Genomic DNA, 15,139 nt, shown 5'->3' with positions numbered 1-15,139 from the left:
GGATCTTTTACGGTCTTGGAGCAGATTTGAGCTAAAAAGGTGATGTTTATCACATTTGAAGTTTCCAAAATGAGTTTGAAAGAGAATGACCAAACCAGAAGAGGTCCTGGAATAAGGCGTGGCCACGCTTTATGACGATACTTCAGCTGCCAAAAATTGCAAGGAGGGAAAATCTAGATAAAATATTATCTATTATTTGATATTTTAGGAATTAATTAGGGTTAATTTGGAGTTAGTGGGCTTTTAGTTTATTTTTTAGACCCAACCAATAAAAACCTCCACTCCACGTAGAGTACAAGGGGATCAGCCTTAGAATTCTTCCTCCAACCATCCAATCACTAACAACTCACGCGGAAGGCAAAAGGATTTTTGGTGGTGTCAATTTTCCTTTGAATTTAGTTTTCATACTTTTGTTTATTTTTCTTTATTTAACTTTCATGGAGATTGTAGATCAAACTATGCGCGGCTAATTTTATTAGTCTGATTCAAGGGATAGTCTACTGTTTAATTTTATTACTGTGAGGTTTTTTGCACTTTAATTTATTGTTTTTGTTTGCCTAAGTATTCGTTGATTTATGATTTAATTATAAGAATGTTATACGTCAATTAATCTGAAAATTTATTTTGATGTATGATTTTCTAATGCTAACCATGAATTCAGTGATCCGTAATTGTCATGAACGATTGGTACGTGAGTAGCAATAGGTTAGATGTGTTGTGCTATCATAACATGTGTAATTTAAATAAATCGACGGAACTAGATCTTTCAATTGCAGCTATCTCGGTTGTTAGATTTAGGATTAACTGTTTTCTCAAAACGATAATGCTATTTTTAATTAATATGGAACACTATCGTGCCCAGTTAATTATTGATAAGTTTTGACTGGATGCTGGGTTTGGTCAATTAAATTAGGAAAGCGCAAGGATTTTAGCGGCTATCCCTATAATTCTAAGGTTAATTGTTTGGAATAACATGAATAAATGATTGGTTAACTGATGAACAGTGAGATAATTAAATAGTGGACTCCCCTTGAATCAGTATTTTTCTCGTATTAAATTCTTCAATTTATTATCGTTGATTAATTTTCAATTCTAGATTCAACATTCTTTCTTGCTGGGTAATTTTAGTTTAGATTATTTTATTTAGTAATTATCAAAACAAATCCCCCCTTATTATTTTTATTATCAAAAGAAATAAATCTACTGTTCCCCGTGGATTCGACCCTACTCACCATTACACTCTTTTTTTTTATTTCAAAGGGTAGGAATTAATTTGGTGGTCAACGACAGCACACCAAATTTTGGCGCCGTTGCCGGGGAACGGTGTAAGGTTAATTTCTTTTGATTATTTTCTATTTTTTATGCCTCGTTCTTCTCGTACAGGTGAAGTCGAATACAATCCAGAAATCGAGAAGACAGCTAAGAGATTGAGAAAAGAAGCAAGATTAAGAAGTGAAAAGCAACCATCATCATCATCTCCTTATTTGGACGTATCATTGGACTCAGACGATACAGAAAAAGAATCTGACATTGATCTTGAGATTGAAAGAAGTGAAAGTGACCAAGAAGAAATGGCAGGACAAGCTCAAAGAACACTCAGGGAGTTAGCTAACCCTAATGTTATTCAACAACCATTATGAATTCAATTCCCTACTACTGATGCTACTTTTGAATTAAAATCTGGCTTGATTCATTTATTGCCTACTTTTCATGGTCTTGCAGGTGAAGATCCCCATAAACATCTGAAAGAGTTTCATATTGTTTGCACAGCCATGAAACCTCAAGGGATCACAGAGGAACAAATTTCACTGCGAGCTTTTCCATTCTCTCTAGCCGACAAGGCTAAGGATTGTCTCTACTATTTACCTTCTGGATCCATAACAACTTGGGACAATATGAAACAACAATTTTTGGAGAAGTTCTTCCCAGCTTCGCGAGCAGCCAACATCAGGAAGGACATTTGTGGGATTAGACAGTTACAAAGAGAGACATTATATGAATATTGGGAGAGATTTAAGCAGTTATGCGCCAGTTGCCCTCAACATCAGATTCCAGAATAGCTCCTAGTCCAATATTTCTACGAGGGTCTCTCACTTTTTGATAGGAACATGATTGATGCTGCAAGTGGAGGTGCATTGGTAAATAAAACGCCTCAAGATGCACGAGCTCTAATCTCCAACATGGCCGCCAATGCACAACAGTTTGGAACTAGACAAGATAACCCTCCACGACAAGTCAATGAGGTAAGTGTTACTCCTATCGATCCAAAGTTAGATTCTTTGACATCTCTTTTGGAAAATTTGGTTGTAGGGCAGGTACAACAGGCCAAAGCTTGTGGCACATGTGCGTTGGTTGGACATTCGACGGACACGTGCCCTACATTACAGGAAGATCCAACGCAGCAGGTTAATGCAATCGGTGGATTTCCTGGACAACCTCAACACCGGTATGATCCGTATTCTAATAGCTACAATCCAGGATGGAAAGATCACCCAAATTTCAGCTACAGGAATCAAGGAGGTCAACAAGGATATCCACAACAAATTTTTCACAAATATCCATCACCTGCGCAAGCCTCTAACTCAAGTATGTCCCTAGATGAAATTGTGAAGGCCTTAGCTGAGAACACTCAAAAATTTCAACAGGAAACGAGGGCTAGCATTCAGAATTTGAGCACTCAAGTGGAACAGTTGGCGACCTCAATTCACAAGTTGGAAGCAAAAAATTTAGGTAATATACCTTCTCAGACAGTGGTGATTCCAAGAGAGAATGTGAGTGCAATTACTTTGAGAAATCGTAAAGAATTGGATGCTCAAGAAATTGGGGTACAAGCATCAATCAAGCATAAGGAAGAGAATGAGATAAAGGTTGAGGATAAAATAATCAATCAAGATGATGCTCCGAAAGGTAAGTTTTCTCCTCTAATTGAGTATAAACCTATTCCCCCATTCCCTCTTGCATTGAACAGGAAATGTGAAAGTATTAAGGAGTTGAATGACACTCTTTGTAGAGGCAAGGTAAATATTCCTTCATTAGATGTTATTAAACCAGTACCTCGTTGTGCTAAAATTTTAAAAGAATTGTGTACTACAAAAAAGAGACATAAGTTGAAGGGGTGTAAAAAGGAAAAGATAGGAGAACATGTTTCTGTTGTTATTCAAAAAACTATTCCTATCAAATGCAGTGATCCAGGTATGTTTTCTATCCCTTGTACTATTGGCGATATTAGACTTGAAAAGGCTATGTTGGATTTAGGTGCTTCTATCAATGTCATGCCTTATTCTGTTTATAATTATTTGGAACTTGGACCTCTGACTGAAACCGGCATTGTGATTCAATTGGCTGATAGGTCCACTGTTTATCCTAGAGGTGTAATTGAAGATGTTCTTGTGAAAGTTGAAAATTTGGTTTTTCCTGCTGACTTTTATGTGCTTGACATGGAAAATGATGATTTAAACAGTCAAATTTTGCTAGGAAGACCATTTTTGAAAACTTCAAAATCTGTCATAAATGTTAATAGTGGTACCATTACTATGGAATTTGATGGTGAGATTGCAAAGTTTAATATTTATGATACCATGAAACATCCTCTTAGTGAAATCACTATTAATACTCTTTATATCGCTAATCACTTGTCACAAGAAAATTCAAAATTTGTGGATAAGAATGATTTAGATGAGATTATTGAAAGACATGTTGAAAATTCTAATACTATATTTTCTCTCTCTGCTTCAAAGATATCTAAAATTACGCAAAAACTTCCTCCAGATCGACCCAAGCATGTACTCATAAAAAAGGGAGGAAATATCCAAGGGATAGAGATTTCCAAGAAATTCAAAGAACACAAGCATTTGTTGAAATTTGCTATGAAAAAATTCAAGCGGAATAAAGTGGACAAATTGACCATTTATGAACCACCATGAGCAACAAGAAAGAATGAATGTCGAGCATAACGACTTAAAAAAATTGCGCTTTTGGGAGGCAACCCAAATTTTAGTTCTTGATATTTTTTATTTTGTTCCAGTAGAGGTATTGGCACATGGCGTGGGCACGCCTTGTTGAAACACATCTACTATTATTTGTTTTAAAAAAATTTTACAGCAGAGGTCTTCGCACAAGGCGTGGCCACGCCTTGTTGAAACACCTCTCCTGATTTATAAAAAAAAATAAATAAAAAAATTTTTGTTTACAACAAAGGTCTTCGAACAAGGCGTGGCCACGCCTTGTTGAAACGCATCTACTGTTAAAAAAAAATTTAATAAAAAAAAAATTAACCTAATTTTTTTCTTTCTCTCTCTCACAGCAGCGTCCACCACAACAATAGGACACCTTGCTCTATGATGCCCAACAATTTTCAGGGGAGTTCTCTAACTTCCTTTGCTTGCTTTTACTGTCTATGTTGTGCATCTAATTTTGTGTCATTGAGGACATTGCCACATTTAGGTGTGGGAGGGTATATTGCCTTATTTCTCGTTTTAATTTCTTTTTTCTTCTCATTTTTTGCATAAAAGTAAAAAAAAATAGTGACGTTGTTAGTTCCTAGCATCTAGTTCATTTGTTATCTCTTTTTTCTGAATCTTGATTGCCTCCGATGCGAATAAATAAAAAAAATGATTTTTTCTTTGCGTGCAAATTGTTTTTGCATTCTCATTTTTGCATTATGAATAAGTTGCTCTTGATGATAGTTAGAGAGGACAAGTGTGTGGGATTTAACAAAATTGCTATATTTTTTCTTTGGTGAGCTTTGAGCCTATGAGCAATCATGATATCATGCTCCAATTTCTTCTTGATCGTGTGTTGTCATTGCATTGTTAATTTTTCTAGAACTTGCATTGTTATACATGTCTTTGTCAAAAGTTTATGGTGGATTAGGTGCATAGACAAAATGATAAGGGCATTAGGTTTAAACCATTTTCTTTCGCATCATCTAAGCCGTTCTTTGAGCCTACCCTGATTCATAGACCCCTAGTGAACCAAGTTTGAGCCTTAGCCTTTTTCTTTGAATAAAAAATAACCACATTACAAGCCGTGATAAATCCTTTTTGTTGGTTATCCCCCTTTTTTGAACCTTGAATTGGAGAATCATGTAAAATTTTCGCATTTAGCATCGCTTTGAGCCAAGAAAGTGCAAATTGTTGAGATCGAATGATTAATGCTCGAAATCGTTGTCTCGGAAAAAAAAACTCCTTATGAAAAAAAAAAGGAAAAAAGAAAAAAATATTTATAATGAAAAAAAAGGGGAGTGAGAAGGAAAATAAGAACAACGAAGAAAAAAAAATTTCGCTCTTGATGTTATTACGAGGTTGAAGATGTTATTATTTGGATGCAATTGTTTTTGTGAAAAATGCATATGATTTCTCCAATTCCATAGCTCATTGTTTCCTTTTATCCTACCTTACCCCTAGCCACATTACAACCCATTTATAGCCCTTTTTGTTTGTGTATTTTAATTCATTCATTTAGTGGAAGGATGTGATATATTTTCAAGCCTATGGTAAAACTTTTCAATTCATTTGACGTGAAAGTTTGTTGATATATATCCTAGACACTAATGAGCGGAATGAGCGAATCTTGTGAGGAGTTGTTAAATCCCATGCATTTTAATTTCTACATATTCTGATTGCAGTAATTGTTCATGATGTTATTTTGTGAGATGCTCTGAAATTAAAATGTCTTGTTGCATGAAAAAAATGTTTTGGATAAGTAGAGGAAGCGGAAGGATGACGAAAAATTGAGATAATGAGTTGATCTATTTTATGCTTGAGGACAAGCATCGTTTAGGTGTGGGAGATTTTGATAGGCTCGTAATAGTTAGTATTTTTATTTTCATATTTCCCGTTATTTCAACCTCCGATATGTTTATTTGATATATTTTTGTGTAATTTAATTGTAGGAGGATCTTTTACGGTCTTGGAGCAAATTTGAGCTGAAAAGGTGATGTTTATAACATTTGAAGTTTCCAAAATGAGTTTGAAAGAGAATGACCAAACCAGAAGAGGTCCTGGAATAAGGCGTGGCCACGCCTAATGACGATACTTCAGCTGCCAAAAATTGCAAGGAGGGAAAATCTAGATAAAATATTATCTATTATTTGATATTTTAGGAATTAATTAGGGTTAATTTGGAGTTAGTGGGCTTTTAGTTTATTTTTTAGACCCAACCAATAAAAACCTCCACTCCACGTAGAGTACAAGGGGCGCAGTCTTAGAATTCTTCCTCCAACCATCCAAACACTAACAACTCACGTGGAAGGCAAAAGGATTTTTGGTGGTGTCAATTTTCCTTTGAATTTAGTTTTCATACTTTTGTTTATTTTTCTTTATTTAAATTTCATGGAGATTGTAGATCAAACTATGCGCGGCTAATTTTATTAGTCTGATTCAAGGGATAGTCTACTGTTTAATTTTATTACTGTGAGGTTTTTTGCACTTTAATTTATTGTTTTTGTTTGCCTAAGTATTCGTTGATTTATGATTTAATTATACGAATGTTATACGTCAATTAATCTGACAATTTATTTTGATGTATGATTTTCTAATGTTAACCATGAATTCAGTGATCCGTAATTGTCATGAACGATTGGTACGTGAGTAGCAATAGGTTAGATGTGTTGTCTATCATAACATGTGTAATTTAAATAAATCGACAGAACTAGATCTTTCAATTGCAGCTATCTCGGTTGTTAGATTTAGGATTAACTGTTTTCTCAAAATGATAATGCTATTTTTAATTAATATGGAACGCTATAGTGCCCAGTTAATTATTGATAAGTTTTGACTGGATGCTGGGTTTGGTCAATTAAATTAGGAAAGCGCAAGGATTTTAGCGGCTATCCCTATAATTCTAAGGTTAATTGTTTGGAATAACATGAATAAATGATTGGTTAACCGATGAACAGTGAGATAATTAATAGTGGACTCCCCTTGAATCAGTATTTTTCTCGTATTAAATTCTTCAATTTATTATCGTTGATTAATTTTCAATTCTAGATTCAACATTCTTTCTTGCTTGGTAATTTTAGTTTAGATTATTTTATTTAGTAATTATCAAAACAAATCCCCCCTTTTTATTTTTATTATCAAAAGAAATAAATCTATTGTTCCCTGTGGATTCGACCCTACTCACCATTACACTCGTTTTTTTATTTCAAAGGGCAGGAATTAATTTGGTGAGTCAACGACAGCACACCACAAGGGGCTGCGGGGTTTTGGTTGCAAGGGAGTCTGAAACATCTAGAATTGAAGGGCTTAAGGGTTGGTGGCTAGCCTTGGTCGAGTAAGGCTCATTGTGTGCATAGGCCGATGGGTTTGGGGATGATGGTGTCATTGTTGGAGATGGTTCGAACAAAGTGGAGGGGCTGGCAATGCAAGGGTCGATCCAATGCCTAGAACAGACCCTGGTGGGTCTGAGACATTGCTTAGGACGGCTCAAACATTGCTGGAACTGCCCACAAAGCCAACCGATCGGGTATAGTAGAAAACCGCCGTGGGTAGTGCTTCCTTGGAGACTTGCGGCTGTTGGTAGATTCTAGGCTGCGTGAGGCTGTAACCGTGATCCTTTTACGTCCAGTATGAGTCTAGTAAGATGCTAGGAGTGAACCATGGGTGCGTGGTTGAGGGAGGAGCTCGATCATTGGGAGGGTAGCACGATCGAGTGTGTAGGGGAGGTTTAATTCTTTTCTGTAATTGGCTTCGTGCAGCAGCAAAATGCATCGGTTAAGCTTGGTTTATGAGGTTAATGGAGGTCCTTGGTGAGTCATAAAGGATGAAATTTGGTGGTAGAAGGGTGGACCGAAGGAATGAATGGATGGAGCCATGTGTTGGAGAAATAATGGTGCAAGTGGGGTGGCCAATTATTGAGGGGATAGTGAGTTTGGCCGAGGATTAGGAGTTTAATGTGAAGTATTTAAGGGCTGTAATGGGTGCTTTAAGAGTGGAAACGAGTGTGAGAAAAATTCGGTTGAGTTTCGTGTTGATTCGAGTTAAAACCGAGGATCCGGCCCAAGTTTTAAAACGAATCGGTTAAGTTCTGATTTTGGCTCGAGTTTATGTCTAGGAATGCTTTAAAAAAAATGTTTTGGGATATTTTAAGGAGTTTGGTAAGTTTCGGGTCAATTTTAGAGATTCAGGGTTAAAACGATAATTTTTGGGTTTCTAGGGGCAAAATGGTCATTTTGCACCCGAGGTGAGATTTTGGTTATGGCAGCACCCTAAGCACAAATTTATGATATTTTAAATATTCATGCATCATGATTCACGATTTTAAGATTTTATGAAAATATACGTTGCATGCTTGAATTTAAAGAAAAATTGCATTGGTGCACGATTTTTATCAGTGATGTAAATGATGATGTTTTGAATGATGGGAATTAGTTGTGGCTATCGATGTATATGTAAATATTTAAGATGTATATGTAAATGATGATGATGATGATGAGGCCTAGGCATAGTGGATAGGTAATCCTGTCACTGATGTCCGACAGCCGCCCGGTACTGCGGTTTTATGTATGATGGATCCATCGTAAATGATGATGATGTACGATAGTCACCTCTAATGAACTGAATTCACAAATGTTAAATGATGAATGATGAATGGTGAACGATAAATGATAAACGATGAATAATGATTAACGATGAGCTGTTTTGACACGTCATGATTTACACGGCACATTTATGTTACGTTTTAAAGTTCATGAAAGATAGGTTGAGTATGGTATTTTTCACTGCTGTGTGCTATGTATATGTATTTGCTATTAACAGTGCAGGTGTGTTGAGTCTTTAGACTCACTAGGCGTGTGTGATGCAGGTGAGCTAAATGATGAGGGGACTGGAGGTGCCAAACTTTGAGTAGGCAGACCTGGTGCGGTGACACGACCCGAGGACCTACGATTTTTCCGCACATTTATGATTCTATGTTTTGGAGAGGATATGAGAATTTTTACGCTGTTTATTTTATTGTTGGATGTTAGGATTTTACTCATTATTACTCCGCTAGATTTTATTGGTAATTGCTTATGGAAATTCTTAAATGATGATTTCTATGTAGGATTGTATGCATGCAATCTATTTAAATGTTTATTTTCAAAATGAGAGCTTTAAAAAAAATATTTCCGCACTTTTAAATGAGTAGATGTTTCAGTTAGTATCAGAGCGAGGTTCCTGTATAGGATTGTGCCACCGCCAGCTTCTGCCACTCAGTTTTCAAGCCTCAAGTCTGTAAGCTTTTATGATTTAAATGTTTTAAATGATTTACTCTTATCACCTGCATGTTAACATTATATACGCTTTATGACGATCTACGGTATATGTTTAACTGCTTTTGTGATTTAAGGATTTACTGTTTAAAAAAAAAAGACCAGATTAAATTGGATGTTGGTTACGTTTGGAATTGGACGTGTCTAAGAATTCGAATATTAGGATTTAGGAGAGGTTGATAATGATTTGACTATATTGATTTTTAGGTCAGTAGTACTGATGTCCTCCTTATGGGTCATAAGTTAATCTTGAAAATTATGAATGCTTTTGGGACTTGTAGAATTTTTAAGAAATTATTGATGGTTCGTGGTTGCTAGTCGAGTAAGTTTTGAGGATTTAATATAAGCAATAACGATTCAAAGACTACGACAATCTTTAGGATTATAAATATACAATTTGAGGATTTTAAGTAAGTATGAAAATGTAAGATTGATTATGAGAATTTATTTAGGATGCATGCTCTACCTAGTTGGATTTAAGGATTGAATTGCATGGATTGAGAATATTAAGGACCTAATGGTAATAACCAATAATTGAGGACCTAAGTGCAAAAAATAAAAAAAATCCTAAGAGACTATTTTCGAATTTACCGAATTTTGGATTAAATTCTGAGTTTCGAGAATTTTTAGGTTTAATGAGACTAAGTCAAAAATTTTATGGGGACAAAGATGCAAATTTCTAAGAGTCGTAGGGCCAAAAATATAATTTTCGAGAACTTTAAGGGCCATATTGGAAATTCCGAAAATTTTGGAGGATTAAGTTCGAACCTTTGAGGAACACTTGGGTTAAATAAGTAAATTTTCAAGGCTATAGGAATTGATTTTGGGTTTAATAAACTAAATTTTCTGAAATTTAGGTTACGCGAAACTTATGAGGTGGAATTAAGAGCGCCAAGAACTTAGGGGTAATCGTTGGATTCTCGAGATTTAGGACAAATTTGATAATATTCGAGGAAAGTAAGAATTAATTTTGCAATTTTTAAGAAATTTGGAGATTTGTTTAGTAGTAAGTGAGAAGCGAATGATGTAAATGATCGGAATTTTTGATGATTTAGCTTTGAAGTGATATTTGGAACCTTGAGATATCTGGGTTATAATGTTATAGGAAATGGTAATCAAGGACGTTGTAGGATGAATCAATCTTGGGATCGAAAATTTAAGTGTTAGTGAAATAATGTTGGGCAAATTAAAATTTAAAGTGATGACAATTTAATGTGAAGTTGATCAGTTAGTTAAGTTATAAGAATAGACATGGAGCTAACAAAATTTTGGGAACTTAAGTTTGATGTATCATAATTTATAATCGTGATCTTAAGAGTTAAAATTATACCTTTGTTGGAATTTAATTTTTCTAGAAATTTGGGTGTGATTGTGAGGTAGACACCTTGCCTTGAGGAATTTTGAAAGTCATTAAGAAACTTGGGGTTAAGCGGATATGTGTATTGGAATTATGTTACATAATACTATTTGTGTTGCGTGAGCTTGAAATTAAGTTAATGAAATAGGTGTTTGTACGGAAAATTTTGGGTGAAATAAAAACAAAAAAAGGAATTTGCGGTGTTCAACATAAGTTATCAATGAATGAATATTAAGATTTTTATCGACTAGAAATCTAAAATCTTGAGATGAGAATTCTAGAATTCTATGGGTTACAAGTGAAGTTGATTTATTAGAGTTAGGCCAACATTAACATGAGATAAATTATTAAATTTTTACGCTGGTATTAATTAAGCATTGAGGATACGTAAGGATGCGACATTTGTCTAAAGGAGAAAAGTCCAAAGGTCTTAGACATTTGCTATATTACAATTGAGAAGGAAATAGTTTGAGTATGTAATTGATACTAGAAGGGTTTTATTATTAGGTAGGAGATCAATATTGTATCTTTTGGGTTTATGGATTATTACTACCCGAAATTTAAGTTTGCGACAATTTTATATTTGGGATGTACTTGTAAATAGTTGAGTTACGTAAGTTTAGTGTCGTAAGATAAAGATCCAGTTCAAGGATCTTAGGCTAATATTATTATGGATTGAGGTAAGGTTTGACTTTTAAGTGTTTTACCGAGAATAGAAGTCGACCAGTAAATTTTGGTACTAAGGTTTCTTAAGTCGAACTGTATAAATGCTAATATAATTAGGATCGAGGAGACATAAGGACATCTTAAGATTTTTTTTATTTTATCAATGTAGCGACGCGGAAGCATGGACCATTTGGGATAATAGAACTAAGTCTAAACTTTGTGATTATCTAGGATAAGCGAATTTCGAGGACGAAATTCAATTTAAGAGGGGGGAGATTGTAACGTCCCGAAAATCAGAAAGTCCACGTGAACCACATGCATGCAAATTATTAAATTTCTTTGTTATTTTATCAAATTGTTTTAAAGCATTAAATGCATGTTTATTTCATGAATTTGTGTTTAATTCATGATTTATGTAAAGTTCATGCAATCTAGAATTTTTATTTTTAAATATGTGCTTAATTATTTTTATGCATTTTATGCGTAATTCATGCATGATAGGATTTAATTCATGAAATTTTAAAAGTTCACGCATTAGGGTTTCTAGGTGCATTTCACGTTCGGACGAGGATCAGAGATCGGAAAATTTTCAGGAAAATTATTTTAATACATGATTAATTTTTATAAATTAATATATGGTGTTTTAAGTGGAATTTTCAAATAATGGGATTTTACTGGGTATTTTACCCGCATGACTTTATTTTTTTACGATACGCAAATTTTATCGAATCGGGAGACTTTTTAATGGTTCGGCTAATATTTTCAAAAACTTTCCAACTAGAAATATTTTCCGGGAGTGCGTTTGGATTTAATGGGCCTACTTTTAAGCTTATTGGGCTTAAAACTATTTTTAAACTTTTAATTGGCAATTTAGGGCCCATTATTTACTAAATTACTATTTAAATAACCCTTAATCACCCTCTTAACCTAATCTTAAAACACCTATCAGCCGACACCTCCCCTTTCACTCTTCATACTCTCGGTTTCGGCACCCACACTCCAAGGTAGCATCGGCCATCTCTTTGTTCTTGCAAAATAAATTCCCCGGCAACTTCCCGACGCACGTTCTTCGATCTTCTCGCGCAAATATCATCAAGGCACGCATGTATTCTCTTTTATGTATCATTCACGCCATATTTATGTCAAATGTATGTTTATGCATGTGAATCTACCGATCTCCATAGTATCTTCATTGGTGCATAAGGTTTGGCATGAAATGATGTATTCCTTGCATAACGCTCACGTTTTTCATGTACCGTGCAAGGGGCTGCGGGGTTTTGGTTGCAAGGGAGTCTGAAACATCTAGAATTGAAGGGCTTAAGGGTTGGTGGCTAGCCTTGGTCGAGTAAGGCTCATTGTGTGCATAGGCCGATGGGTTTGGGGATGATGGTGTCATTGTTGGAGATGGTTCGAACAAAGTGGAGGGGCTGGCGATGCAAGGGTCGATCCAAGGCCTAGAACAGACCCTGGTGGGTCTGAGACATTGCTAAGGACGGCTCAAACATTGCTGGAACTGCCCACAAAGCCAACCGATCGGGTATAGTAGAAAACCGCCGCGGGTAGTGCTTCCTTGGAGACTTGCGGCTGTTGGTAGATTCTAGGCTGCGTGAGGCTGTAACCGTGATCCTTTTAAGTCCAGTATGAGTCTAGTAAGATGCTAGGAGTGAACCATGGGTGTGTGGTTGAGGGAGGAGCTCGATCATTGGGAGGGTAGCACGATCGAGTGTGTAGGGGAGGTTTAATTCTTTTCTGTAATTGGATTCGTGCAGCAGCAAAATGCATCGGTTAAGCTTGGTTTATGAGGTTAATGGAGGTCCTTGGTGAGTCATAAAGGATGAAATTTGGTGGTAGAAGGGTGGACCGAAGGAATGAATGGGTGGAGCCATGTGTTGGAGAAATAATGGTGCAAGTGGGGTGGCCAATTATTGAGGGGATAGTGAGTTTGGCCGAGGATTAGGAGTTTAATGTGAAGTATTTAAGGGCTGTAATGGGTGCTTTAAGAGTGGAAACGAGTGTGGGAAAAATTCTGGTTGAGTTTCGTGTTGATTCGAGTTAAAACCGAGGCTCCGGCCCAAGTTTTAAAACGAATCGGTTAAGTTCTGATTTTGGCTCGAGTTTATGTCTAGGAATGCTTTTAAAAAAATGTTTTGGGATATTTTAAGGAGTTTGGTAAGTTTCGGGTCAATTTTAGAGATTCAGGGTTAAAACGATAATTTTTGGGTTTCCAGGGGCAAAATGGTCATTTTGTACCCGAGGTGAGATTTTGGTTATGGCAGCACCCTAAGCACAAATTTATGATATTTTAAATATTCATGCATCATGATTCACGATTTTAAGATTTTATGAAAATATACGTTGCATGCTTGAATGTAAAGAAAAATTGCATTGGTGCACGATTTTTATCAGTGATGTAAATGATGATGTTTTGAATGATGGGAATTAGTTGTGGCTATCGAAGTATATGTAAATGATGATGATGATGATGAGGCCTAGGCATAGTGGATAGGTAATCCTGTCACTGATGTCCGACAGCCGCCCGGTACCGCGATTTTATGTATGATGGATCCATCGTAAATGATGATGATGTACGATAGTCACTTCTAATGAACTGAATTCACCAATGATAAATGATGAATGATTAATGGTGAACGATAAATGATAAACGATGAATAATGATTAACGATGAGCTGTTTTGACACGTAATGATTTACACGGCACATTTATGTTACGTTTTAAAGTTCATGAAAGATAGGTTGAGTATGGTATTTTTCACTGCTGTGTGCTATGTATATGTATTTGCTATTAACGGTGCAGGTGTGTTGAGTCTTTAGACTCACTAGGCGTGTGTGATGCAGGTGAGCTAAATGATGAGGGGACTGGATGTAGTGCCCAAATTCAGTACACGTATAACCCGTGCATTTATTTGATTATTAAATCATTTAATTAATTTTAAATAAGTTTTAGCCATGCATAATTTATGAAAATGCATTATTTTAAATTAATTACGTTTATGTGATGCACGTTATAATGTTTTTCGAGTTTCGTGTTTTAGGCGATTATTCGAAGCGGGATCGAGGAAAAGACCGGTGACGATGTTGGCAATTTTAATGTGGTATTTTATTTTAAGTTAAGGTGGGCATTTTAAATAATTTATTTAGCTTAGCATTTTAAAGTTTTATTTATGTATTCATCAATTTAAGAGTTTAGAACTTTTAAAATTAGTGTGTAATTATTTTATATAAGGAGTTTGATTAAAGTAGTGTGTGTAAACTTTTAATTAGTATTTTAATTAGTTAATTTAGCACTAATTTATCCCTAAGTAAAACACACACACATTTTATACACCCACACACACTTACACGTTTTTACACACACTAGAAACCCTTAACACACACACACACACACCTATTCATTCAGATTTTTATTATTTTTAAAAGTGAAAACCTAGGGTACTTCCCTCTGAATTTCCAGCATAGTTTCGTCGAGTTTTCTTCAAAGAAAATCGTTCCACGATCGTCCCGGATCAATCCTCACGCCATCTCCGCTTCGGTATCGTCGTTACGGTATTTTTAAATATCAAAAGGCACGTATATTCTGTTCTTGATGCATCGATCATGTCATATTATGCGTGCGTTGTTATTTATGCGTAACACCATGTGTATGTGGTGTAGAAGTTTGAGCAACCATGTTTAAATCGCTTTTGAAACCCTTGTTAGATCTGAAATTTACGTTTTTACTGTTCTGGTTAAAACTGTGACTTTTCTGTCGGGATTTTGAGAAAACTTTCAAATACAAAATTGTAGAACTTTTCGATGCCTTCGATTTGATATAAAATTCGAGATTTTTGGATGAAAATTTAGTGA

The 15,139-nt window shown here is 35.4% G+C and overlaps 1 protein-coding gene and 1 non-coding gene across 2 annotated transcripts; one reads left to right on the top strand and one right to left on the bottom strand.

Annotated features, from left to right (window-relative positions):
* Positions 1-1,943: 1,943 nt before the first annotated feature.
* On the bottom strand, positions 1,944-2,050 carry LOC140840337 (small nucleolar RNA R71). Its single transcript, XR_012119923.1, has one exon. It is a non-coding gene; the product is annotated as a small nucleolar RNA R71 (small nucleolar RNA).
* A 58-nt stretch (positions 2,051-2,108) lies between these two features.
* On the top strand, positions 2,109-3,923 carry LOC140839002 (uncharacterized). The gene has a single exon (XM_073205629.1). It carries the CDS (start codon positions 2,109-2,111, stop codon positions 3,921-3,923), a length of 1,815 nt encoding a protein of 604 aa, XP_073061730.1.
* Positions 3,924-15,139: the final 11,216 nt, after the last annotated feature.

Source organism: Primulina eburnea, chromosome 8 (assembly GCF_022965805.1).
Source record: "Primulina eburnea isolate SZY01 chromosome 8, ASM2296580v1, whole genome shotgun sequence".
Classification (NCBI taxonomy): Eukaryota; Viridiplantae; Streptophyta; class Magnoliopsida; order Lamiales; family Gesneriaceae; genus Primulina; species Primulina eburnea.
Note: the sequence above shows the minus strand (reverse complement) of the source record. Positions and strands in the feature narration are given on the sequence as shown.

What these genes read in the sequence shown, in the direction of transcription:
- LOC140839002 (XM_073205629.1), top strand. Translation starts at nt 2,109, where the DNA reads ATGATTGATGCTGCAAGTGGAGGTGCATTGGTAAATAAAACGCCTCAA.